Source organism: Lutjanus erythropterus, chromosome 13 (assembly GCF_056507025.1).
Source record: "Lutjanus erythropterus isolate fLutEry1 chromosome 13, fLutEry1.hap2, whole genome shotgun sequence".
Classification (NCBI taxonomy): domain Eukaryota; kingdom Metazoa; phylum Chordata; class Actinopteri; order Lutjaniformes; family Lutjanidae; genus Lutjanus; species Lutjanus erythropterus.
In genome coordinates, this window is record NC_139329.1 from 32,992,613 (window position 1) to 33,017,771 (window position 25,159).

The following is a 25,159-nucleotide window of genomic DNA, read 5'->3' on the forward strand; positions in this document are numbered from 1 at the left end:
GAAGCAATTTAGACAGCTGTGTGTGTGTGTGTGTGTGTGTGTGTGTGTGTGTGTGTGTGTATGTGTGTGTGTGTGTGTGTGTGTGTGTGTGGGTGTGTCACACCCTGTCAACATACTGACCATTACAACACAGGCTGAGAAGAAGAGGAGGGAAGAGAATTAAAAATAAGCAAAACTTTATGGGCGTGTATGCAATACAGCGGGTGCCTGAGTCATCGAGCCCCACATTCATTTTTTAGACTTCCTCCTCCTGCTTCATTCGTCTTTCCCTCTCTACAGTCCCGCGTGGATTTTTGCCTCACACCTCACAAACGCTACCCCAACCCCGGCCCACCGTGCAGACTCAGGCCTTTTATGGGTGCCAAGGCATTTACTCGTTCATCTCAGCTCATGAATAATGAATAGGCCCCTCATTAATTAGTAAAGAGCTCTTGTGCCTGTGCAGTGCTGGGGAGAAAACATACTTAATTACACTCATATTTCAGAATTGGGTGAAAACTAATTTGAGTTTGGTATTTATGAATAAAAGATGGCGCGTAACGAACAGCGGGTGGGGATGTAGGAACAAGGCCCTTAAATATTTACTAAACACAGCTCAAGTTCACTAAACAGATTCTGTTAAGTGCCAGGGGACACAGGGGGCCCAATCAAAGAGCACGTTTGACCTCACACACATCTTTTACACACACTGAGCACATCTGTGACAGTAACCCTTACCTCGCCAGGTATAGAGAGATGCCCTGCAGAGCTGACAGTACTGGAAGAATTATTCATATATTTTTCTTGGGTAAAGGCAGCCAACAAATGCAATATACTCTGCACTTTAATCCTGCATGCAAAAGCATAACAAAATGTACTTAAAGCAGGCCAGACACTAAGAATTATGGACAGGGGGACAAAATTGTCCAAATTGGGCCCCTCATCAACACCCACTCGAGCACCACCACCACCCACCTATCCTTTACTCGAATGCCAGCACGGGCAAATTCAAATAAGCTCTTGACCATTAGGCTTGTTACACAGATGGAGTCTCTAACAGCCATTTCCAAATCCAGCTTTATAAACCCACCCAGGCCATGCTCTGTTTTGCATACATAAACTCAATATGATTATAAAGTACAAAAGGTCCAGTCATTTATTTCAAAACACAGAGAAAAAAATTAGACTGACAGTTATATTTCTCCTTTTACGTTAAAGCAAAACAAGGAGAGAAAAAACGGCCTCCAATGAACGAGTGATTAGAGAAAAATAAAATCATATATCGATTAAAGAAATATATCGATTCTCACGTCTTTTTGGTCAGAAATTTGGCAACTGCCTCTCTAATCCTTACGTTTTCTTGCTCTCTCTACCCTGGCTCTAATCTAGTTTGCTTAGTGTTGTAAGTATGAGGTTTTGAACCGCATCATTTTCACACTAACGCAGGATATCAGATGACGTGTGTTTTAATGATAAAATAAATTTATTTATCATGTAAATACATAGAAGTTGTATTGTTTGTGTTATAAGCCAGCAAGTAAATTGTTGCAGTCGATCCCATTCAAGGGTCAGCAATAGACCTTTGCATTGGCCTTGGGCTGAGTTCATCTGTAAGTTATATCATACATTATATTTTTAGATTCTCATTACTGATGCATAAATGAGAAGGAAGCACTTTAATATTGGAGCTGGTTGAGATGAAGCTGGATTTAACAATTTTATATACTGCTGGGTTGTTAAATCTAACAATGCATCCATAATTAAAAAACATTAATATGTTTTATGGTAAAATCCTAATCTGCAAATCAACTGTGTGATAAATGTAGTGGTTAAAGGTTGAAATATTTGCCTCTAAAATTCAGTGGAGTAACCTATAAAGTAACATAAAATGGGAACACTCAAGAACAGTGCAAGTAAAATGTACTTAATTAGATTATAACACCTCCTACGACAATGTGAAAGTTGTGTAGTATTTTTGAGACAAAGCTTTTTTAAAATGCAATCATGCATAAGTGCCTTTGCCTTGTCTGTTTCTAATGATCTTGTTTTCTTTCCCTCTAATAAATAGAAAAGCATCTACCAAACAACGACAGAAGAGATATATTCAGCGAGAAAGAGTGTGTGTTCCTTTGAAAGTGTGTGTGTGTGTTCGATCGGCCTGACTATGTGTGACTTAATAACGTGTCTGTCATTAAAACAGTAGCCAGGAGAGGGCATTTAGTCTGAGCCGGAGTGTGTGATCGGCGCAGCGCGACGCCAGCGTCTGTCCTGCCGTCACACTCCAGCGGCTCCTCAGCGTGTGCCTCTCATTACCGTCTCCACTCTGGGACACACACACACACACACACACACACATAGAACAGCACTGATACACACAAAACATTTATTGAACATCTAAATGTTAATTTGACTTTCTTTGGGGGGAAAAAAGCAATTAAGGGCCTTAACGTGTTGGTGTTTTTTTATTCTCTCCTCTCGCCTCTTCTCTGATTCGAGCGAGGGATCATTCATCTTGTGAAAATAAGTGTCATCCTCTCCCCTCTCATTAGTCAAGAGGAGCAAATCTGAGAGATGGGAAGGAGAGAGGGATGGAGGGAGATGAGGAAAAAGAGAAGGACTGAGTAAGAAATATGGATAAATGGACGGGGGAAGGCAGAGGACAGGGGATTTGGTCAGAGGAAATAGAGATGGGGGTTAGATGGCCTTGTCTTTCTAAGTCCACAATCTGCTGTCAAATAGTGAGCCATGCGAGTAAGGGCAGAGATCCAGTCCACACACACACACACACACATTTACACACACACACATACTCCAAGCCACATATGAGCTTTAACATGTATGCAGATGGACAGGCTGTCACTCAAAGAGCTCCCAAAAGGGCCTGGAGTGGGTAATTACCAAGCATGTCTTCCATGTTAGATTACATGTTGCTGTCGGCCATAAGTATCCCCCAGGAGCCAGTTTGACAGCTCCCTGCTAACCACACACACACACACACACACACACACACACACACACACACACACACACACACACACACACACACACACTCTTACACACACAGCAGGGAGCAACGACGGCTGATTTACCCTAAAGCCATATACATGCAGTTAAATATAGCTGCTGCTATCTTAAAGACAGGAAAAGCACTGAATACTGACCACACAAACAAACTTTTCTAACAGTTTTTCTGCACAATTTTCTCCCTCCTCGTAAACTATTACATCTGAGGGTGAAGAGAACACACACGTTGCCTCGCTCTTCTTCCCTCGTTAGACGACTCTCCCATCCCGTTCTCCTCGAATCCCAATTAAAAGCTCATTTTCTCTCCCAGCTCGCTAGGCCTGTTGGTAATCATGATTAATACGAGGAGTTTCAGTGGGGTGCAGTTCCAGTCGCCAGCACTGATTTGGTGCATTTGGACCAAGCCCTTAAAATAATACACCCTAATTGGTTGATTTATCTTCCACGTTGAGGACCAGCTGTGGTTATGGCACCATAATCAGGGACAACGGGGTAAAAGAATGGAGAGGCTGGCAGCAAGATGGAGAAGCAAAGACAGGACAATGAGAGAGGGAGACTAAACAGGAAAACAAGAATCCGCTGCTTCGCTTATCTGCAGAAAACCACTCATCAAGACATTTGATGAAATTTAAAGAAGGGTTTCTTGAGAGAGAAGGTGTCGACTGGTTTTGTGGAATCGCATTACACCCCCCGCATTCCCTCCGCCCCTAAATTAATTAATTGAAAAAGGCTCTTGGAGAACATGCAAATTTAATGAAGCTCCACAGAGGAGGGATTTGGGAGTTGTTTGGCAAATTACCTGCTTGTTAGCACAGGGTCATAGAGAGTTACGGCTCCAAATACAGCCAGAAGAAGCACAGTTACTGTTCAGTATACAGCCAGGAGAAGAGCAATTGACCTTGACTACTGTTAGCAAGTAATAATTAGGGGGGATTAGGAAAACAACAGCAGTTAGGAGTAAATATGTGAGGATGTAAAAAGGGTTGAATCTAAAAAAAAGCTGTTGTTGATTTAGTCTTGAACATGGCTACTTCAAAAGAAGAATATCTGAGAAAATCTGCCTTTTAAGAACCTCTGCCTCCCTTCCTCGCTTCCTCCATGAGGGTCAGACTAGGACAAGAGGGGGAGAAAGAAAAAAAAAAATCTACCTTATTGACCCAGAGTCAACAACAGAGAGATGAATCTGCACAACAAGTCATGTCTGCAATTTATCTTGTCAGTCAGAATGGAGCACATTTGCAGTTAACAGACAGCACAGAATGCGAAGCAATCATTTCTCGCAAAATACATCTGGAGCGGACCCCCGTCTCCCCTGAGCATGGTTCATTCTGCTGCATTTTAAAATCATGCTTTAGCCTTTTTTTTCTTTCAATCTCCACGCTCTATTTCATCTAGAATTGATAAGGAGGTCAACGTCCCAGCAGGTGTGATGGTGACCTCCTGATGGGAGCGTGTGATGTTGGCCCAGCACAGACGTGATGCTGACAATTTGGGACGGTATTGATCAGAGCACTGATGTGTATTATGCATGTATCTGTGTGTACATGTGTGTCTCTGTGTACCCAGGTGTATGTATAGAATTACAGGGGTCATGGAGTGTCCCATGGGAAATAAGAGCGTATCATGGATGCAGAGACCTTTAGGGTAAACAGCAACAGGAGCTGTGATCTGTTGAGGAGCACCGGAATGGGTTTGCCTCTAAAAGTTGATGATTTACTGTGAAATTCTGAAAAACCGGCACATTTTAAAAGTTTAAGAAAGGTTAAACACATTCATATGAGAGATATAAGAGTTGCTGTCTTATGTGTGAATGTGTGATAAATGAAAATTGAAATTATATGGCTGGACTGTGTCAGATTTGCAGCTCTGGTGGGTTAGTGGAGAAAAAAAGAGGATCAGATTTATGTGCGATGTCATGCCTCACATTTCTACCCCGTATTTCTGTATCTACAATGCCAAAATGCGATTACCTTGAACCAATCTTTCATTTTCACTGGCCGCAATGTCTACAGTGAATCTGTCACACAGCCACAGGCCAGCATGGAGCTTTAGTGACGAGGGGAGCTCATTAACCAGTGATTTTATGTTAAAACAGACTGGAAGATTGATTTGGATAATAGGAAATCAATGGAGAAGACTAATACCAGGAGAAATTAGGTGCCCAGAGAGATAGGTCATCTGTCGGCCTGATGTCGACCTTTGACCTCTGATAAATATAACAAGGTGTCAATCATCCTGGCTGTCAGAATCACCAGACTTCATCAGCTTAGGGACACATTACTGTCATAAAATGCAAAGGTCAACCCACATTTTTAGCAACACACCTCAAAGGATCTGTAATATACTGGACGTTACAACTTACTCTAAAGTCCCGGCTCTGTGCTACAACCATTGTTATTAAACCACATTGACTTTTTCCAGAGAAGCAGTCAAACCAGGCTGTGTTCACATGCAGCAGTGGACTGTAGTCTACCATAAACAATGCAATATCTAAATCAATATATATAGTAAAGTAGTATAGCAAGTACCAAGGGGCTGGATGTTTACATTTACTATGCCTGACCTTTTCTTTTTTCCTTGATTAGTTTTCACAACACGAAAGAAACATTATATTCAAAAGGACAGGAAAAAAACAACGCAACTTTATAATCCTAAATTAGAAGTAGCTTATCGTTTAAATCCCATTGCTGTGTTTACTATCTTTTTTCATTCTGTTTGACTCTGCTAAATTCCCTCTTCTTAAAAAGCCTGTCACAACTTTTTTAAAATAACAAGTGTCTCTGATGAAATGATGATCTTCTAATAAACATGTCAACACAAAAATTTAGAAGCTTAGTGGGTTATTTAAATAAAATCACAATGATATATTTTATTTCATATTTATAAATGATGAAAGGGCCGGATTGAATTCACTGAAGGGCTGGATTCGGCCCACAGGCCGCAAATTGAATATGCCTGCTGTAGTGTGTGCTTCACAAACTTCATGCTCGCACAGACCTGCCTACTTTGAACAGATGGCAGTATCAACAACACAACAACACCCGGCATAATTACATCACAGGAACCGTTTCTTTTCAATTACAGATAACAAGACAAGAGAGTGTTTGAGCGCCCACCTGCCCTATTTCTATTTCTCCTCCTAATTGCTCCTACAAGTGGCTTCAATCAGTCTGAGCCTCCACAAAGGAACCGCAGGTAGCAGATATGTGTGGAATTAAAAAAAATATACAAGTGTTTGCAAAACAAATGCATAAAAATGCACATGTGCATATAAACACGAATATGCACAGCATGCCATGACTTAAAGGAACAGCGTGGCATTAGATCTGCAGACATGCATCTCCTCAGGGGAACACTTTGGAGTTCACGTGCAGCAATTAAGGCAATCTCTAATCAGGCAGCTGTCTGAGACCCACAGGGAGACAGTACAAAAAACACTGCAGCCCCAAAACGCATCTCACACACACACACATACCAACACACAAGGACATGCTCATGCAGCGCTGCATGTGTACACACAGCACCCACACAGGACCACAGCACCCATGCACATGAAAGAGGTACAAAGTTATGAGTTATGTTTGAAAATGTTTCTCTGAAGGTAGCTGTTGTTCCGTATAAAATCCCAAGCACGTGTGCACGCACACATGCGCAGACACACACACACTCGCGCAGATAGACACACTGCCTCGAGGCTGTAAGTGAAGCAGAATAAAGGCAAAGAAAGGAAGAGACACACCAGTGCATCTTTGCATTCACCAGAGGAAGCTTTTAACCATTCTCACCTCTGTTAAGTGCAGCAAAGCATTCAGTACATTATGTCGCGGTGTGGACTGTCATGTCTGAGCAAGAAGAATAAAAAGTGGGGCACAACTGTGTTTTATGCAATTATTGAAGCGTGAGTTGGTTTGCATTTTGTGTGTGACAAAAGGTTTCCTCCTGGCTGACAGTTTAACTTCACTATGGTAGTTGTGTAACATATCAGGGCTGCAACTCATGATTAGTTTGATGACAGATTAATCTATTGGTTATTTGGTTATTTAATTAATTAGTTACATGTTTAAAAATATAAAAGCAATTTTCCAGATCGAACAGCAACATATTCATATTGCTTGTTGTGTTTGACAACAACTCATTTTTGATTCACAAACAGCTAAAATGACCAATCAGTTTCGAAACCGCTGTTCATTTTCTGTTGGTTTGAGTTTCAATTGCGTGATCAGTGTTTACTTATTGATGTGTGTGTGTGTGTGTGTGTGTGTGCTGTCCCTACTCCTCCACCTCCTCTCCTCTTCTCCTCCAAGGCCTCCCCTTCTCCTTAGGTGGCAATTTACAGCCACCCAGAAAATGAGTTCTTCTGGATGCCCACGTCGCTGCACTCTATCACACTCCTGCTAGTGATCTGTTACCAGGAACACTCCCACAATATTGCCCATAAAACTGCTCACAGGCCCCGTATTAATGCAGCAGCGGACCGGCTCCAGCCCTGTGAAGGACATAGGATGTCTGTGCCTTTAATTCAAACACTCATGGACACAGACTGTGGAAAATGGTCCTTGTATCAATCAGGGCAGGAGCACTATGGACAAGGGCAGGACACTGCATTATTTACATTTTGTACAGTCAAGACAAATCTCTCTTACAGACATTTTTTATTACTTTGTTTAACTTTTAAAGTAATTGGAAGATGTGCTCTAAAACTGAACTTCCTATACGCACTTGACCCATATGGAAAAGAAATATGGCAAACTTATATGAACTTCTCCTTGCCTCCAACAGTAAATGTCTGTTTTTTGTGTATTTGATCTCTCTGTGTTGCATAAGACTTAAATGTCTCAATTATGATTTACTCTCAGATTTTTCTCATACAACATAATTCTAATAATTAAGCATCAATCAAGTTAGTTTGTTTTTTGATTTGCTTTATGTTTTTTATTTTCATTTGTATGCCTCCTATATGTAACATCTTACATGTCTTGTAAGGTTTTCATACAGTACTTGCAGGATTTCAGTTTCACTAATGGTTGCTCAACTCAAACTCAACCCAAATTTGATATTATTCAATATTATCAGACCAGTATTGGCTTATCACAGCTATTTCTTTCTATATCAGTATCTGCATATATGTTGTCCAATAAGCAGTTAAAGTAGAAACTTTTTTAAAAGACCATAAAGCAGATTGTTTTTTATTTGTTAGCTTTGAAAGCAGCATACTGTGAATATTTGATCCCTTTTCTTAATTCAGGTTTATTATACATATTATTATCATAGTTATCAATGATAATTTAAAATAAACAGTGTATTGTTTCATTGCTCTGATATAATTTTGAGCAATAAAGTTTATTGTTAAAAAGTAAAATATCCTGCCTCCATTACATATGCTTGTTAATCACTTTTGAGGGATCGTTGCAAAAAAATGTAATAAATAAGTTTCATATTACACAGATTTACTCAGCATCTTGTGTCTGGTGTGACTGTCACATACATTACTTACAAGTTTCAGATAAAAGATGGAAACATTTAGTAAAATGTGTCTATATCTTTTCCATACGGGGACAGTTGTCTGACACCTCGACCTAAACAGTGACAATACTGTGCTGGAACCCACAGTTCTTTGGTTTTTTTTTTGGTCACAAGATCTTTGCCTGTTGAATTTCTCCCACAGTCACGTCACTGAACCCAGGGAGGGAAGCTCTGGAGGTGAGGATATACTGGTGGAGATGTGGGCTGTGAACTGGAACAGGGTGCAGTAAGAGTGTGTGTGTTTGGTGTGTGTGTGTGTGTATAAGGAGCAGTCTCCAGCCAGCTGGAGTGTGACTGGCTGACTTTGATAAGGTCAGCCGCAGGGGCCCCTATTGTCATACAGTCGTGGCCCCCTGCCAGCCCCACTGTCATCAGCACTGGCACAGCGCTCCTCCGTGGTTTACACTCAAACACACAGAAAAAACACGGACACACACACAAATACTGAGGAAACACACAATCCTCATAAGCTGACACACGCTCAACAGTAAATGTGTTTGCTGGCAGACAAAAAAGCCAGTAAATCTGTTTGGCTCCGTGGATATTGTCTAAATGGCAGCTCCACTTCAGCAAATTCCCCAACTGAATCCTTTTCTGTCAGTCTGTCCATAAAAGTCTCTGTCTGATAGTCTATCGAGTCCCTCCAGGAATTCATTCAGGGATTTTGTGGATACTGCCAAAATGTTTAATTTAGTTGTGGTTTTTATGAAACCATGATGTGCAATTTGCAATGTCTTTCAAGTCTGGAAAGAGGATGACTGGTAATGAAAAAAAGAAAAGAGATTAGTTTGCAGTTTGATTGGACTATCTGTGGATTAAAATCATGTGATAATGTTTTCATTTTTAGATTTCAGTCTAAAAGCATTATGTTCTTGATGTAGAAATGTATAAATATTCCAATAGTTGTGGGTGAATTTCTAAAAGATCTTCGTAATGTGGTTGTCGTGCTGCTGTGACTTTGCATGGGGCAGAGTTACTGGAGTCCTCCGTTTTCCTCTACGCTTCTCCAGCAACAGCTGCTAATTGCATTTTGACTGATTATCAGCATGAGGCGGTAAATCACCAGCCAAGAGAACTACAGGGAAAGAGAGTTAGAGGATGTTTCCAACAGATAGAGATGGAGAAAATGATGAAGAGCAGGACCAGACAGAGGAGGGCGGAATGAAAATGAGAAAAAGGAAAAAGACCAAGGTTGTTCTCAGACGTATTAAGCTACTGTACTGGTGGGCCAATCAAACAACATGTAAGCTGCAAGGAAACACACTGAGTAACATGTACACAAACAGACCACTGCAGTATCCATGAGCAACTGCCCCAGAGATTGTTGCGCTGGGCTAAAAATCAGAATTAAGTCCCTAATATAAGCAATTTGTTCTACAGAGGTCGAATAACTGCCTCTTATTAGTGCCTTCATGCAATGTCACAGGAGAAGATCATTGTGTGAACTGGAGTTTTTCTTTGGCAAAAAGTTTGTGTGTATGTGTCTGTATCACACCCATCCTCGGGGGACGGGTGGATCTGTTCAACCGCTCACACATTTTCCAATGGTAAGACTGATTGAGGCCGTTGAATGAGATGATGGAGATATTTCCGTTTCCACTCTCAACAGGCCAAACACACGCTTTCACACCTGCCACTGCACAGGCCGTGTCAAGCAAGGTATCGGGGGATATAACCACACACATACACACACACACACACACTATGTGTCCCCAGTTTAGCCTCTTTCCAGTCATTATGCATGTTTTCTTTGACAGGACGGCCTTTTAACATCCTCTCTGTATCTCTGGCAGAGAACACACCACCCATGATGTCAGCTGATAAGCTTCACTCAGACTCACTGGGTCAATATCCAGCCCCGCAACATTAACGGATATTATTGTTCCAGTTTACGACTTCCATATCTGGGTTAGACGTGTGGCAGCTGGAAAGGTCCTAGTCTGTATCGCATCTGCTCGTCTGCAGTTTTCTCTGTGTCTGTCTCTCTTGCACACTCATGCATGACTTACAGGAAGTTGACGCAGCCGGTGCCAGGCGGTGGGGCAATCCAGACAAAGCTGAAGCTGGAGGAGGGCTGGTGGCTGACGTGGGAAGCGACCACGCTGCAAACAAACTGGGTTCCACCAAACTGCCGCTCTGGCATCACACCTGGAGGAGAGAGGAGAAGACGATAAAGGAGAGACTGTTATGTGTCATCTTATTATTTAGTTACTACCAAACTTTTTCCAAAGCCGACCTCGGCCTTTGAGATGTTTCCCCTGACTTACAGGTAGCAGCTGGTTTCCATTTATTTTACTACAGTGTTAAAGTCAACTTGCACATAAAACTTGTGTTATATTGTTTATTGTATTTGTAGAAGTTACATTATCATTGTGTGGTAAGCCCACTTTTAAGATAGTGTTTTTTATAGTCTGCCAGTGGTGTGCTTTCATGGGCCTCCAAAACAACATTTCCTTCATAAACTGCACTGTCAGAAAACCACACCCAAACACAAACAATTACGAAAAACATAGATGTGGTATAAAGCATTATATTTAATTTATGGTCTCTTGAATTAAAAACCCTGCATTTTGGTGGCCAGCCCTCACCAGTTTCCAAACAGCAGACTTAATTAAAACTGCAATTTGGACATACACAATGCAAAACCAAACATGCACACACATTTAGCTGAGCTTGAAGTGAAACTCACAAACACATCTGTTTTACTTTGGCAGTTATGTCCGACTCCAAGACACTTAGAGGCACAAACAAGGGTCATAATGGTTCTGTTTGAGTTACTGTGACCGGCTGATGGTGGCTAACCCTGATTAGCTGTTTGATTCAGACCAGGTTCAATCTGAAAACAGAGTGCACGGTTTTGCTATGGTTTCCAGGTTGAAGGACATGTCTCCTCGAAACAGTGTGTAACGGTGTGCCATGAGCTTTTCTCTTGTGTGGTGGGTGTGTCAAAGGGTGCTACCCAATCAGCAGCAATGTGTATATAAATTATGTTGTGTTAAAATGCCAGTACAGTGTAGTGTGCTTGCATATAGAACAGTGTTCAATGATCCGCTGTTTTTCTTTAAATGAAGGCCTTAATTTGTGTTGTTAGGAATGAACTGTGGTCCAGTTTTTTAAACAACTTCATACAAAGGAGTGGGCGCTGACAGACACACATTCCTTTAAAGGAACCTTTTAATTAGAAACTGTTAGTCATATGAAATACCCAGAATTGCACTTTGATTCCACCGGGCAATTTTGATTCATCCTCAGCATGGCTTCATACCCCACCAGCAGCAGCATGTCAGACATGGAGCATTTTGTCCGCCTGATTGTGTTGACTTGCTCAGATTTAGCTGATTTTTCAATTTTTCCTTGGCTTTTATGCTTCTATCATGAGTAAGTAGACTACATAGTTTCTTTTTTGTATGTTTATGAGCATAAATGAATTGACCAGATTCTCTCACTGCTGTTTCTGTCTGACATCATGCACACTCGATCTGCTCTGTGCAGACTGACGTGGCAGCCGTCGACAACAGTCAGTCACGATATTCTGGGCGTCTGCAGCAAAGTCAAACAGTTAATATACAGCAGTAATATTTGACAAGAGGAGTGCACTAAAAGGATAATATGCAATATGTTATAGAGTCACACTTTTTACAAATCAGCATAATTCTGGAACTAACAGACAAGTTAACCAGACACCGAGAGACAGACATTAAGACCTTTGTGATATGAGGGAGTACTGAAAGTCCAACAGTGTCTCAGGTTTGGCACATACACATCCACCTTATCCCCTCTTCCCTTCTTTCCATTTGCTTTTTATTTCTTTCCTTGCTCGTTTGATCTCATGCCATTCTACTGTTATTTTTTCCATCCACTGGCATCCTACTGTTTCCTTTTTCTTCTTCATTGCTTCCTGCCTCACACTCACTTCTCATCCACCTTCTCCACTTTGCTCTTTTTCCCCTCTGTACTTCTCTCCTTTCATCATTTATTATTTTCTCGACCCTCTCCTTCTTTTCTCCGTCCCTGTGAGCTGACACTACATAACGGTGCTCTTATTAATGAGGGTCTGTGTCCGGCTATGATTGCACCGATGGGATGACATCATGTCACACAATCTTTCCTTCATATCACAGAGGGCAAGGGCAGGACGCCGCCGGACTCATCAATCACTGCACAGACATACAGAAGAGTTTAATAATTTACTGTAACTAAACGGCTTTGTAGTGACAGCGAAGAGGTGTCCAAACTGTGCGGTACTATCATGCATGCAAACAGAACAAGAGTCTCGAGTGTGCAGGCAGGAAATCTGGAAATTTGTCATAATTCTGCAACACTAAGTCAACATAGTTTGGTCCAGTGCACACGCAGTAAACACGTTTAGCCAGTTTAAAAATATATGTTATGTCCCATCTGTGTATGAAGATGCGCACTGAGCTGCAGTGCTCTGGTGGCTGGCCTCTGCTCTGCAAAAACCTGCCAACACAATCCTCTCCTCTCGTCTCCTCCATCATAACTCAACTCACTGAAAACATAATCAGCAATGATTAATAACATCGGAGCTTTAATATCCCCTGAATCAATGTGCAAATCAATATGCAAAGATTGTGTGTGTGTGTGCATCTGTGTGTGGTTCAAAACTAATTATTTAAAGAGAAATAATTCCGCCCATTTCTGACAGTAATAAATTTGACCTCACAGATTGCATCCATAAATACAAACAGTGTCGACGGCTCCATAAATGTTTCTGTTCAGCTCGTCCAGCTGTGTGTGCATGTGTTTGTATCGTTTCATGAAATTTATGTTGATGTGTATGTGGTACAAGCAAAACTAGTTAGCATTGCTGTTGGATGAAAAACTAAGAAAAACAAGCTTGTTTTTAAATTGAGCACCACGCATTTATTTGCGCACCCTTTGGGGTTTGCAAAGGTTTTCTTCAACCCAGGAGTGGTGCATTTTCTCATCATGAGAGAAACATCAAACTCCTTAACTGGAGTTCAAACTGAATAATCATCAAAGCTGCATGATTTAAGAGGCTTCACATGACAACAACATATTGTGTCATTATGTGTGAGTGCAAGCAGCGTGTGGGCCTAGTGTATCAGATTTACGAGGTGTCGAGCAACGCAGCCTTTTACATTGCGAAGGAGCTGCTGGTGTGTAATAACAGACTGAGATGTAATCACCCACTAATAGTACTGCTGTTCTCTAATCACCTCAGCTACAACCTCTCTGCGTAATGGCAACGATTTACTCTTAAGCAAACACGTACACACTTGCACAGGGAAACACACATAAACGCACATTACTGTCGAGGGTTATTGCAGTGTTGTGTGCCTGGGCGAGATCTCCTCAGCACCCTGTCTTTACCGCCGTCACACCGAACAGCAGAAATTGTTTCTGTGCTGTTCTTACGTAGCACTCAGGGAAGCACGCACTGACATACCCATACATCTCTCCCTCTTTTTAACCCCCTCTGACACAAAAGAGTGCCATTTCCACAACAATTTCCTTGCTGTTACATGCCACACATTTACTGCCGCAACCAGCAAGGCAGTCAAGACAACAGTTTTGGCACTAATTGCCCAATTTTGTGGCAGAAGAAGAGAAGGCAAGAGAAGCTCTGTGAATCTTTCTCACCACATTGCCATGGTGCAATTTGAGAATCTCTGCAGATGTGCATAATACAAGCTAAGCTTTTGTGGTGGCAATGGAAACACTATCTGGAAAGCTGCACAGACAAACAGAAAGAGAGGAGTGTGTTGATGGGAGTCGAGCAGCAGACTGAGCCGAGGAGATAGCAGAAGGAGAAAGTAAACGGGCTGTGGCCAGTGTGGACAGACGCACAGAGACAATGAATCACTCATTCAACTCACTCATTCAAAGGAATATTCTCATTTACAGTGCCGTCTCCACAGACAGTAGCAGAAGTGGACCGAGCTTTTCGGTAATGTGGAAGCATCTTAAATCTGCATTCTTTCTAATGTCAAGGGATGACTCCACTAGCTGCAGGAAGAAGTCCGATTGAATGCCCCTGCTTCTCACTTGATTTATGACCTCAGTAAACATTTTTCTAATGAGTTCATGCTCTTAATAATAAGTTTCAAGTCTTCTTCTATACAATATGAGGTTCATTTTTTAAATTTTGAAACGCTACTGCGCATATTCAGAAGGCTGTATACATACAAAGTAAACCCAGAAGCTAGACATCTATGAAAAATAAACATAAAACAGAGTATGTTTTAGGGCGGGGCTACTGTGTGATTGACAAGTCATTCTCAGTGAGCACAATACACAGGGCTCATGAGACTCAAACTGTCAAACTAGACAGAACTGATCAAGTATAAGTCAAGAACTTCTTACTACACTGCTTATTTCTCTCTTAAAAGAAAGAAAGATTGCAACCAAAAACTAAAATGTTTACAGATATTATTTTAGTGTACTATTTACTGTAATATGGGAAAGCAGTAGTTCTCAAACCACTTCTACTCTCTTTGGCAGTCAGTCAGTCATCATTGAGTAAGAGAAAGGGGCGGAGACCAACAACAACTTCAGTCTCATTCACTTTTTTCTCATTTACAGGGACGGCAAACTCTTGTAATACAACACTAATTCATTAAACACAGGCTACCGTAACTATTGCTGAAGAGGAAAAACGAACTAATACTGGATGAAATGAAAAGAAACCCAGAATCCAAACAAAAATGGAGCATAACATTGCGATAAAATAAAGAAAACAGCAGAAGACAGAGAAAGAGAGAGGTAGAGACAGGGAGGAACTGCGAGTATGGCTAAAGAAAAGCAGATAGCAGTTAGGGTAGGGTGAAGATGAAAAGGCAGACTGATGCACTCCAGGACACAGCAGCGCTGGGACTCGACACCGCTCACAGAATTTCTATTCCCACTTGAAAAATACACTCAGGCGTAAAAATGCAAATAACGAAACTAGTCCCTTTCATGTCCGGGTGTGGAGAGAGAGAGAGAGAGAGAGAAATCACTATTATTCAATGAGATCCAAATCCCAAATGTTCCAGTAAAGCAACAAGCTGTAGTGAACCTGGACAGAAAAAAAAGAGAAAGCTCTGACATTCCTGGTTCTGTCCAGGGAGATGAGCACAGAAATACAGAGACAGACTCTTTCGTCATTGTGAAATGAAAAAATCTAACAAAGCCTGTGTCCTCATACGCCGGGGTCACACCAACTGCAAAAGCTGTTAATTAATTTTCCCTTCACTCAGTTGACCTCAGAGTTCGTTTTTCATAATCTCTCTGCTATCTAATAGATGTGATAGATGTTAAACTTTGCTTCATCTGCTTGTTTTCTTTTCTGTCAATATTTTGTGCTTTGATCATCTCCTCTTTTCTCAGTCTTGATCCTCCCAAATTCTCTTGCGCTAATTACAGCACTTGCACGCAGCTGTGGTTATCAAAACCCACAGTTATTGGGCGATTGATAGCAAGAAATTGTCAATAGATTTTGGTGGAGCTGACCCCCAGTGGTCGACCAAACAGTTGATAAGCGTTCGATAAGAAAAATCAAAGTTTTCAAATTTACATTTATTGCAGAAAGAAAAACTTTGGAAGCTGTGCCTTGTCAGAAGTCACTAACATTATGGGCCCCTTGCATTAAACTGTAGCAGGGGAGTACTGTTTACATCTCTAGTGCAAGAGTTTTGGACCACCAGGAAGAGGAAGTTTTCAGACCTGTGATGGCAGGGAACCAAGCAGCCTTCTTTTGATTTTCATTTTCATTTTACAACGGGCTCAGTTGCACCTGAGATGGACCATCTCAGCCAATCTGGGGCGACCCCCCTACTCCCCCTCAAACCAATGTGTGTTGCAAAACTCAACTCATTTTTGTGCAAGAGATCAGAGAGACGGGTGTTTTTAAAGTGTCTAGTTGTTCAGCTCTCAGTACGTTTGTAGCTACTAACTGAATCTCTGTGGTTTGAAATTCAGTTTATTTCCTGTGTCGCTGCTTGTACAATCATCTGTATGCACTTTATTTTACTGTTTCATGTTTGCTGTCAGCTTTATAGGAGCAAGAAGGAATAAAGTACAGAGGTGATTAACAGAGCTCTGACATCAAACACATGGCAGTTTTGGGGAAAAGACAGGCCACATCATCCATCCTGTTGATAAGTCTGTCAGTATTTATTCCCTTGTTTTGAAACACAAGACTTGTGTGATGTTATACTATTAGCAACATTCATTAACACATCCAGCATGCACCGGAAGGCTCTAAAAAGGTGTTTAAGATATTTGCTCATGACTCCTCAATATCTCTATGTAAACATTATCTGCGTAGTCGAAATGAAATGTGTGAATATTAGCCAATTAATAGCCTAAACTAATGACTAACATTCAACCACAAAGATCAATTGTCATGGACATCCTAAAATATTGAAATCTAACCTCTTTCCAGAAAATTAAGGAAACATTTAAAACATTTTATGCTTTTTCAACAGTGATTATTTGTTGCTGCACATGATCACACAGTTGGCCACATGCAGAAATCACCTAATGAATGGACAAGGACACATGTTGTAGCTGCAGTGCAAATGCCACCAGTGATGCATTCATGGTGGATTGTTGCACAGTGAAATGCACACATGCAAATGCACGCACACTCGCGTTCACATGCAGTTCTTTCACATGCAGATCGGGCACTTATGAGCTGTCGGCAGTGATTAATGGCAAGAGAAGATGACCTGCTAACTCCCACGGTATGACTGGGCAGAGCATGTTTCATAAATACAAACCCACACACGCACACATACACACATGCACACACAAATCATACATGCACCCTCGGGTATGCCCACACACAAACTCACTCAGACACACAGAAACACAGGAAATGGGTGTGTCAAGATTTTAAGGGTCATATGTCGGTTGTAGGGGTGTCAACCCAACATCAATCTCTGCTGGTAATTGTGGTGAATTTTTTAAGTGCGTGACAAAAAGGAAGTGGGAAGTTGAGCGCCTCTTATGTATTCATATTCAATCCGCCCATGTCTGCAGAAACAAAGACTTCTCCACATTTTCCCCTTCCGTCTGGCCTCGCTTCTTTTGAACATGTAAACACTCCAATTCACATCTGTCTGTGTCCTCTTTAACATCTCTCTGTTTGGAGACAGGATTTTTATCTGTCTTTATATCTCACTTTGCAAAGCTAATGAGCTTTTCCACAGCCAAGCTCAAAACAAGTCAAATAGATGGAGTGAGAATTCTCCCGATGGAGCAGATGGGCAATCGGTGGCTCAGCCTGGCAGCGACTTCACACTGTAGGACCAGCAGGAGCCGGTCTCACTGGCATTAGAACTGATAGTTAGGCTTTGTGGCAGAGCGGTGAGGATTCGAGAGGCACCATTCAAATTGATGTGCACATTTACTAGAATTATTCAGAGTTTATACACACCATTTGACATCTGGTCAGTACCAAATAGCTGCTGAATTTCGCACTCATTTTACAAGTGTCCTTCAGAAATGTCTGGCTTGTGGAGCAATAGGAAACTATTAGTTTGAATGATCTGTCTGAGCTTGATTTGACTATTCGTCAATGATAAGTGCTTTCTGAGATGATTTTAAGACACTTAAAGTCAAGATGAAATGAAACATGCCTTTTTAAATCATTTAGATCACTTTCCCAGTCACACTGTGCGTCTGTTTAAACGTACAATATGTAATTTCTGCTGCTAGGGGTCTCTCACATTAAAACAATGACAAAAGACGTAGTCTGATGTCATCTGAAGTAGAGTGGGATTAGAGGAGTTGTTTTCTTTATTGTTTAACAACCATCACTGCAGATAAAAATCTGACTCAGGCAGAAATCATGTCAATGGACACAGTTTTATTCATGTAGTGTTTAATCTTGTTTGACGACTTTCTTCCTCACTCTCTGGCATATCCGACATATCCCATGTTTTCACAGAATTTCTTCCCGCTTTTCAACGTTCAAATCAAATCCCTCTCAACGTTACCTCCCGATTGCCTATTCTGTTTCACATGGAAATATGTCACAATACAGAAGCCAGATACCACCAAAACAGTGGTGTCACAATTTCAACATTAAATTGAGGTCTGAATTAAGGATTGATCGAAATGAACTTTTAATTTTGATAATTGAAATCAAAGGCAGAATCTCTGATTCCTCCAGTATTTTTTCATACTTTCACACGCTCTTTCACACACTACCATATAGACTATCTTTCTAAAGAAGAATTTGAAAATGTGAATGACCTTTATCGGGGTATAAAACCAATGATCAGTTGATCTGTACAATTCAGGACTTGATAGTCTAACAATGGCTGTCAGTGTAAAAAACATCAAAAGTTAAACTGAATAGTGGATTTGGAGACAATTGTGACAACCCCTCTTGAAATGCTGTTTCATCTGGACTTGAAACTGTTTTTCCTGCTGGATTTCTTATCAACAGCAAGCAGGTAGGAAAATGCACTTCAGTCCTGAAGGTTAGAGGAATCTGGAATCTGGGTGATTGTAGCTCCATTTCTCTCAAAGGTAAATCTAGTAGACTGATCCAACTTTCCGTTTACTGAAGCAATTGTTATTAATGACACACACGCTGCACAACCATAGGCATACATGCACTTTCATCACCCTGAACGCCTGCACATACGCATACAAAAGCAACCACAAACAGAACATTAAAATGCATGTCTATGCGGAGCAGTTTGCTCGGAGTGTTAATGAAACCCCTATGAAGTAGCGTAATGTGCTGTAAGCAGATTAGGTTATTTGATTTTTGTCTTAGGGATTTATATTTGTCACCACTCACTATATACTTTTTGATTAAACACGGGGAAGTGGGCCTCATTTAAAAAGCACAGATTAATGTTTATGATGCGCATCTTTTGTCCTCCAGGTTTGTTGTGTGTGTGTGTGTGTGTGTGTGTGTGTGTGTGTGTGTGTGTGTGTGTGTGTGTGTGTGTGTGTGTGTGTGTGTGTGTGTGTGCACACTCAGACAGATAATAACCTTGTAAGCACTGATCATTCTCCCACTTGCTCAGACTTAGAAATTCAATGTATACCATTCCAGATAATTTGGAGAGCAGGCCCATTAAACTCTCATATTTCATGTGGTAATTCTTAAAACCTGTCATAAACCTATTGGAGCATTAACATGTGTTATTAAAAGCCTGTGAATGTATGGGAATCTGTCAAAAGCCAGAATAATGCCTCTGTCAACATGTTTAAAGAGAAGGCCACACAATGGCGACATAAATGATACATCACAACAGTACTGACAGCCTGAGTAGGGACCCCATACGCTTTGTGCTGCTGAATGATCCATTGCTCTGTGTGTGCGTGTTTGTGTGCGCCTGTTGCGTCGCATTCACCCGTTCTTCCCAACGCCATCCTCAGCTGGTCAGCCGGACCGCTGCAGGGTCGGCGCATGACAACGCGACTCTGATCTGCCATTGGCTGAAACGGGCATCCATCTCAGCATCTGCCAATCATACTACCATGGAGACGGGTTGGCAGCATTGCGGCGGTGGCGGGGGTCTGGCACAACGTTGCCAGGAGGAAGCTGTGTGTTAATATGGGTGGTGAAAGATGCCAGTGGCCACGGGGAGAAGGGGGAAAGAGACTCTGTGGGAAAATGTGAGGGGGAGGGGGTTTGCCACATGAATGAAAGAGAGTTTAACTGGCAGTAAAGGACACCTGGAGGTCTGCTGAGTTGTATGTGTGTGTAGGTGAGCATGTGTAAGAGTGTATATGTTTACATTATTATGTTTTTCCATGTGTGCACAGTACCTTCAATTGACTGTTCCATGAAAGAACCATTTGTGTGAAGATAAAATGTATGTATTCATGCCCGCACTCCGAGCACCGATCCAATTTTTGCCCATATGCATACATTCACAGAACAATTGCTCTTTCATTTAGGCTTCCATTGTATCTCACAGCATCCATCATCCATAAACTCCTGAAGGCAAGGCCACACACACCCACACAACACACACAAACATACAAAGCTAGGGCTCACTGTAGGAGCTGCCAGTATGGATCTAACTGGTTGAAAGAGCGAAACAACAACCACATATAGTCATACGTGAAAAATTATTTGACACAGTTCCTCTACTAATTCATTAATTGTCCATATGTCCCATACATGCTAAATCTATCAAATTCAATAAGTGAAAACTAAAAGTATGAAGAAAACAAACATTTAGCTCATTGCTCGAGGCTGCACACTGCTTCCTTTCAATGATCAAGAGCTACAAGCCATACAAGCATGGATGATAAATGGAATACAGAAACATTACTGGAGCATAATATACCCCCCTGAACTAATGTGTCATAATTGAAATGAATGTTGTTCTGAATCAAACAAGTGTTGTGTGTTTTGGAGCTCCACCCTGTATGATAGATGAGACTTCTACATCTCTGCACAGCCCTGCAATCCATCTCAAAGGCACACTCATACTTATAAGCACACATATAGTATACCTATATGCATGCACACATGCCTCTTATATTCCTGAATGCTGAACTGCATCTCATTTTCAATGTTCTGGCCATAATTTCAATAAATAATGGTGACATTTTACTCACTTAAATAGTTCTTGAGAAAACCACAAACCACAACAACACTTCAATAAAGTCTGACAAGAATGTTGTCAACAAGCCAACAGTTTAGCAACAGAATTTAAATCAACTTATTTGAAAGTAAAACCAACACTAAACATACCTGAAATGTTGTGAAAAAGCCCTCAATGCCAGTAGGTGATTTGTTAATTTTTAACAGGAGAGAGTGGTCTAATAGAACGACTAAGTCACACCCCTTCTGATGGACCACAATGGGACCTAATTTAGGAAAAAATATGAACTGTAGTTAAAGACCAAACAAATTAGCTTTTGATCCCATTTTAATTGTGCCACGAATCACACACATGGTCTTTATGGATTATTCTGGATAATTTTACAAGTCAAGAAAGTCACAGATTGTTGTAAAATTGTTGAAACATCAGACTGTCAAGAAACATAATTAGAAAGACCTCACACCCAGAAGTTGTATAAGTGATGTGATGACTTTCTTCCTCCAAAAGCTAACATTAGCCGCTGAAACTACAATGCCTGGCTGTTTTCGTATCAGGATGTAGTCACACAAGAACGAGTCTTACCCGTTTTTTTTCTCTTCATGGCTGATAAAAGGACCAGGAGTTGCTGAATAAAATCTGAAATAGGATAACATTACAAGGGGATTGGTGTCTGTGATGTGTATTGGGCGAGATGAGGGATGTAGTTCACAGAGCGGTTTCATACAAGAACTACACTAAACTATGTCAACCATTTTTGCTGTGTATTCTTTAATTCCGTCCGTAGCTGTATAGTTAACATTTTAGATCCAAGACGAAATTGACAGAAGCGTGGGACTGAGAGAAATGAATTCTAGATCTGTCTGCTACTTCAGCACCACGGACAGCACCGTGGATTTATCACTGCACAGCATAATTAGATTACTGATATTTCAGAGCCATGGTCGGGGCCATGCTTTCTAATTTGCACAAACCTCAATCAGATAAAGGATCAATGAGTCAGGCATACTAGAATAACATATTCAACTAAACCACCCCTCAGACTGCTCACTGCATGCAGGAAACTAATTATGAAAAGTATGATCAGACAGTGTGAAGACGATGTGCATGTGATGGATATTTACAACAGACAATGTGGGTAATAAAACTACATTTCACCTTCATTTTCTCTTTTTAAATAAGGCTGACTGACCTCGGGGTTTGTTTAAAAACTGTTCGATCACCAGGCTTTTCATATTTCATGTCAGATTGGACTTGTTTTTTAGTGATATTGCCACGTTTTCTGAACTCAGCAAAAAAATTGGTGAGCACAGTGTTGTTATTGCTAATAGAAAGGACGGCCAAAACCATTAAAATTAGTTTAATATAATAAGGGAATTTCCCCTTCCCAGTTTCCCTGTTTTTGATAGAGTCAAGTGTTTAAAGCTGGGTTCAGTCCCAGGCTCAAGATGTGTGTGTGTGTGTTACGTAAATCATCAGGGTGAACTGCTGCTGAAAGGCCTAATTGGAGTGACATAGCCGAGCCTGCAGAGTGCTGGTGGTGTGAGGCCTGTGGAGCAGCACCCAGTGGAGGACAGCCAGCTCCATGCCCCAGGAGAAGCTTACCACACTGGGTGGCAAAGTCACTAAACTTCCCTTCCCCCAGCCCTCTAGTCCTTCAGCACCCATTTCTTCCTCCACCCTGCCATCCATCCATCCATCCATCCATACGTCCATCCATCAGTGAAGCCCATGAGCGGCTGCCTTCTGTGGGTGTGTGTCATTGTAGCTTGGCAGGCACACACCACAGCTTCAGCAGCAGGCGCCAGGGCTAATTTGATTTTTAATTCAACACGACTCCTCGGCTAATAGTTTGAGCTGGGGATTAATTAATCTGATTTGACTTGTGCTAATTTCTTGCACCCACGTCCCTGCTCCCCACCCGTCAATGCAGCAAACAAACAAACTGGTGAGGCCGTGGTCTCGCAGGCTCTGTCCTGACACACATGTTGAGTATGAGAGATAGAGACCTGGGGCGACAGGTGCGGAAAGCCGAGGGAAAGCCAGGCATGGTGCATGTGCTGCATTTGCATGTGTGTGCATATACAATATGTGTGTGTACCTAAAAGTGTTTATGGAGGAGGATGGAGCTGAGCCTGGTCTGACAGAGGAGTGCTGGGAGGCAGTGAACTAATCACGGCAACAGCCTGGCTCCTGTAAGGAGGACGAAACATGGAGAAGGTCACCAACTATTTTTGCTGCCAAAATATGGGTCAGATTGGATCTGGGTGAGTTGCTTACAGATAACTTGTATGTAAACGTTAGGAGAAAAAAAAGAAAGAAAAAAAAAGGGACAGGCAGTGGAGCTTTCCTCTTCTTCTCTGAGGCTTTTAGAGGGTGGAGAGCAAGATCCAGTCACGGCCCTACAGGGAGAAACCAGTAGAACCACTAAGCTTCCTCATCTCGCAGAGTCAGAGAGAGCACTTCCACTTTTTCTAATACTCTCTGCAAGGGAACTTTAAAAATGAATAGACCTCAGAGTGCAGCCCGGATGGCATGCACTTTGTAAAATCACTTTCTCTCAGTTTGCACAGCAAACCCACAGATGCCCACACACTTGCAAGGTGCATATGGAGGTATAAGGAGTTTTATATCACAACACAACAAAGATAAATTTCAAAGTCAGCTTGCTGCTTTGCTGAAATGATGCAAACCCACTAGTGTTCACAGAAATGTGTCAAACTGAGCAGTCTTTGAGTCAAAGCTCTCTCTGTCTTTATTCTATCTTTATTTCTCTCTCATTCTCTCTGGCATGTAACCAACCTCTCTGCATGGCAGAAAATAACATTGCTTTGCTCAAGAGAGACCACACATGGGAGAAGCAGCCTACGCCTGCTGCTCTCTCCTGCAGGATAAAAAAAATAAAAATAACAAAAAACTGGCCAACATCTCACACACCACTTTGAAATCTCTATCATAGTCAGTCCAGCTCCTTCTCTCCCCTATTTCTGCTCTCGCAGTCACCCTGGACCTTTTTTACCATACATTTGGATGCAAAAAAATACAGCAAGGAAGGGAAAAAACACTCAAATGCTCAGCATGTGCATACAAATACATGTGTGCTCTCAGAAAAAAAAGCAAACATAAACACACACATGCAGGGCTTCACTCACAGACACAAATAGATGCACATATGCATGAACATAAGACACACATACTGAACAGCACAGATGTAAGCACACCTAGTGAAGCCGTGGGAGTTCAAAGAAGGGACTATGTATTCCGAGAGAGCTCGTGTACACTAAGTGAACCAGTAAATTCCCAGCCGCAGTGCTCCAGCAGGTCTACTGTACCATCACACCTGAGAGGCCAGACCTATGCTGCAAACATGTATGGCCAACACTAATGGACTAATCTAGAGTCTGCTGTGGGTGAAGCTTAAATTAATAATGGATTATGTTGTATTCTGGTTTGAATTCTTTGAAGGTGAGGTTGCTTTTTGCTCTCAAGGAGGCTTTGCGCATAGAAAGAAGCTACATGACTTGCGATGCATAATCACCCGAGCATTCCTCTGGACTCTGAGCACCCAAATGTTTAGCCACCTGTTAGCAGCTTCCAGGCATTGTGAGATCAGTGGGGGAGGACGTGCCGGGCAACCAGAGGGACAGCACAGAGGCTCAGTCTGGGCACGAGGGGTGGGAAAGTCCTGTGCCAGCAAAGCGGGGAGATTTACAGCGAGCCGACCCAGCCGATCTTGAGTCTGATCTAACGATGTGCTGCAGAGAACACAAATCACCTCCCATACATAACCCTGCCCCTGACAACTCATTTCATCTTCCGCACTAATGAATTCATCATCAGGAGGGATCTGCCTTTGGGTGCCTCAGCCCTGAGCAGAGAAGGAGTAATGGCTCAGATAAGTCATCATCGTCATTATCAACATCATCAGCAGCAGCACCAACAGCACCACCTTGCCTCATAGTTCAGGAGCAACAGTTTGGGACTGCTTGGTGTCCTTGACAGAGTTGCAACTTTGGGAGTGTTCAAGGTTATTGCAAGGATGGATGTCAGAGGAAGTGTGTCACAGATGCACATCCTGAGTGTGA

General features: G+C 41.8%; 1 protein-coding gene across 4 annotated transcripts in view; it reads right to left on the reverse strand.

Moving 5' to 3' along the window:
- Positions 1 to 25,159, reverse strand: part of reln (reelin) — a 119,885-nt gene that overhangs the window by 60,206 nt on the left and 34,520 nt on the right. For all 4 annotated transcript variants that reach the window (XM_084733275.1, XM_084733274.1, XM_084733273.1 and 1 more), the window contains exon 3: positions 10,536 to 10,674. In XM_084733275.1, coding sequence (XP_084589401.1) covers positions 10,536 to 10,674 — 139 coding nt within the window. The remainder of the gene's footprint in view (positions 1 to 10,535; positions 10,675 to 25,159) is intronic.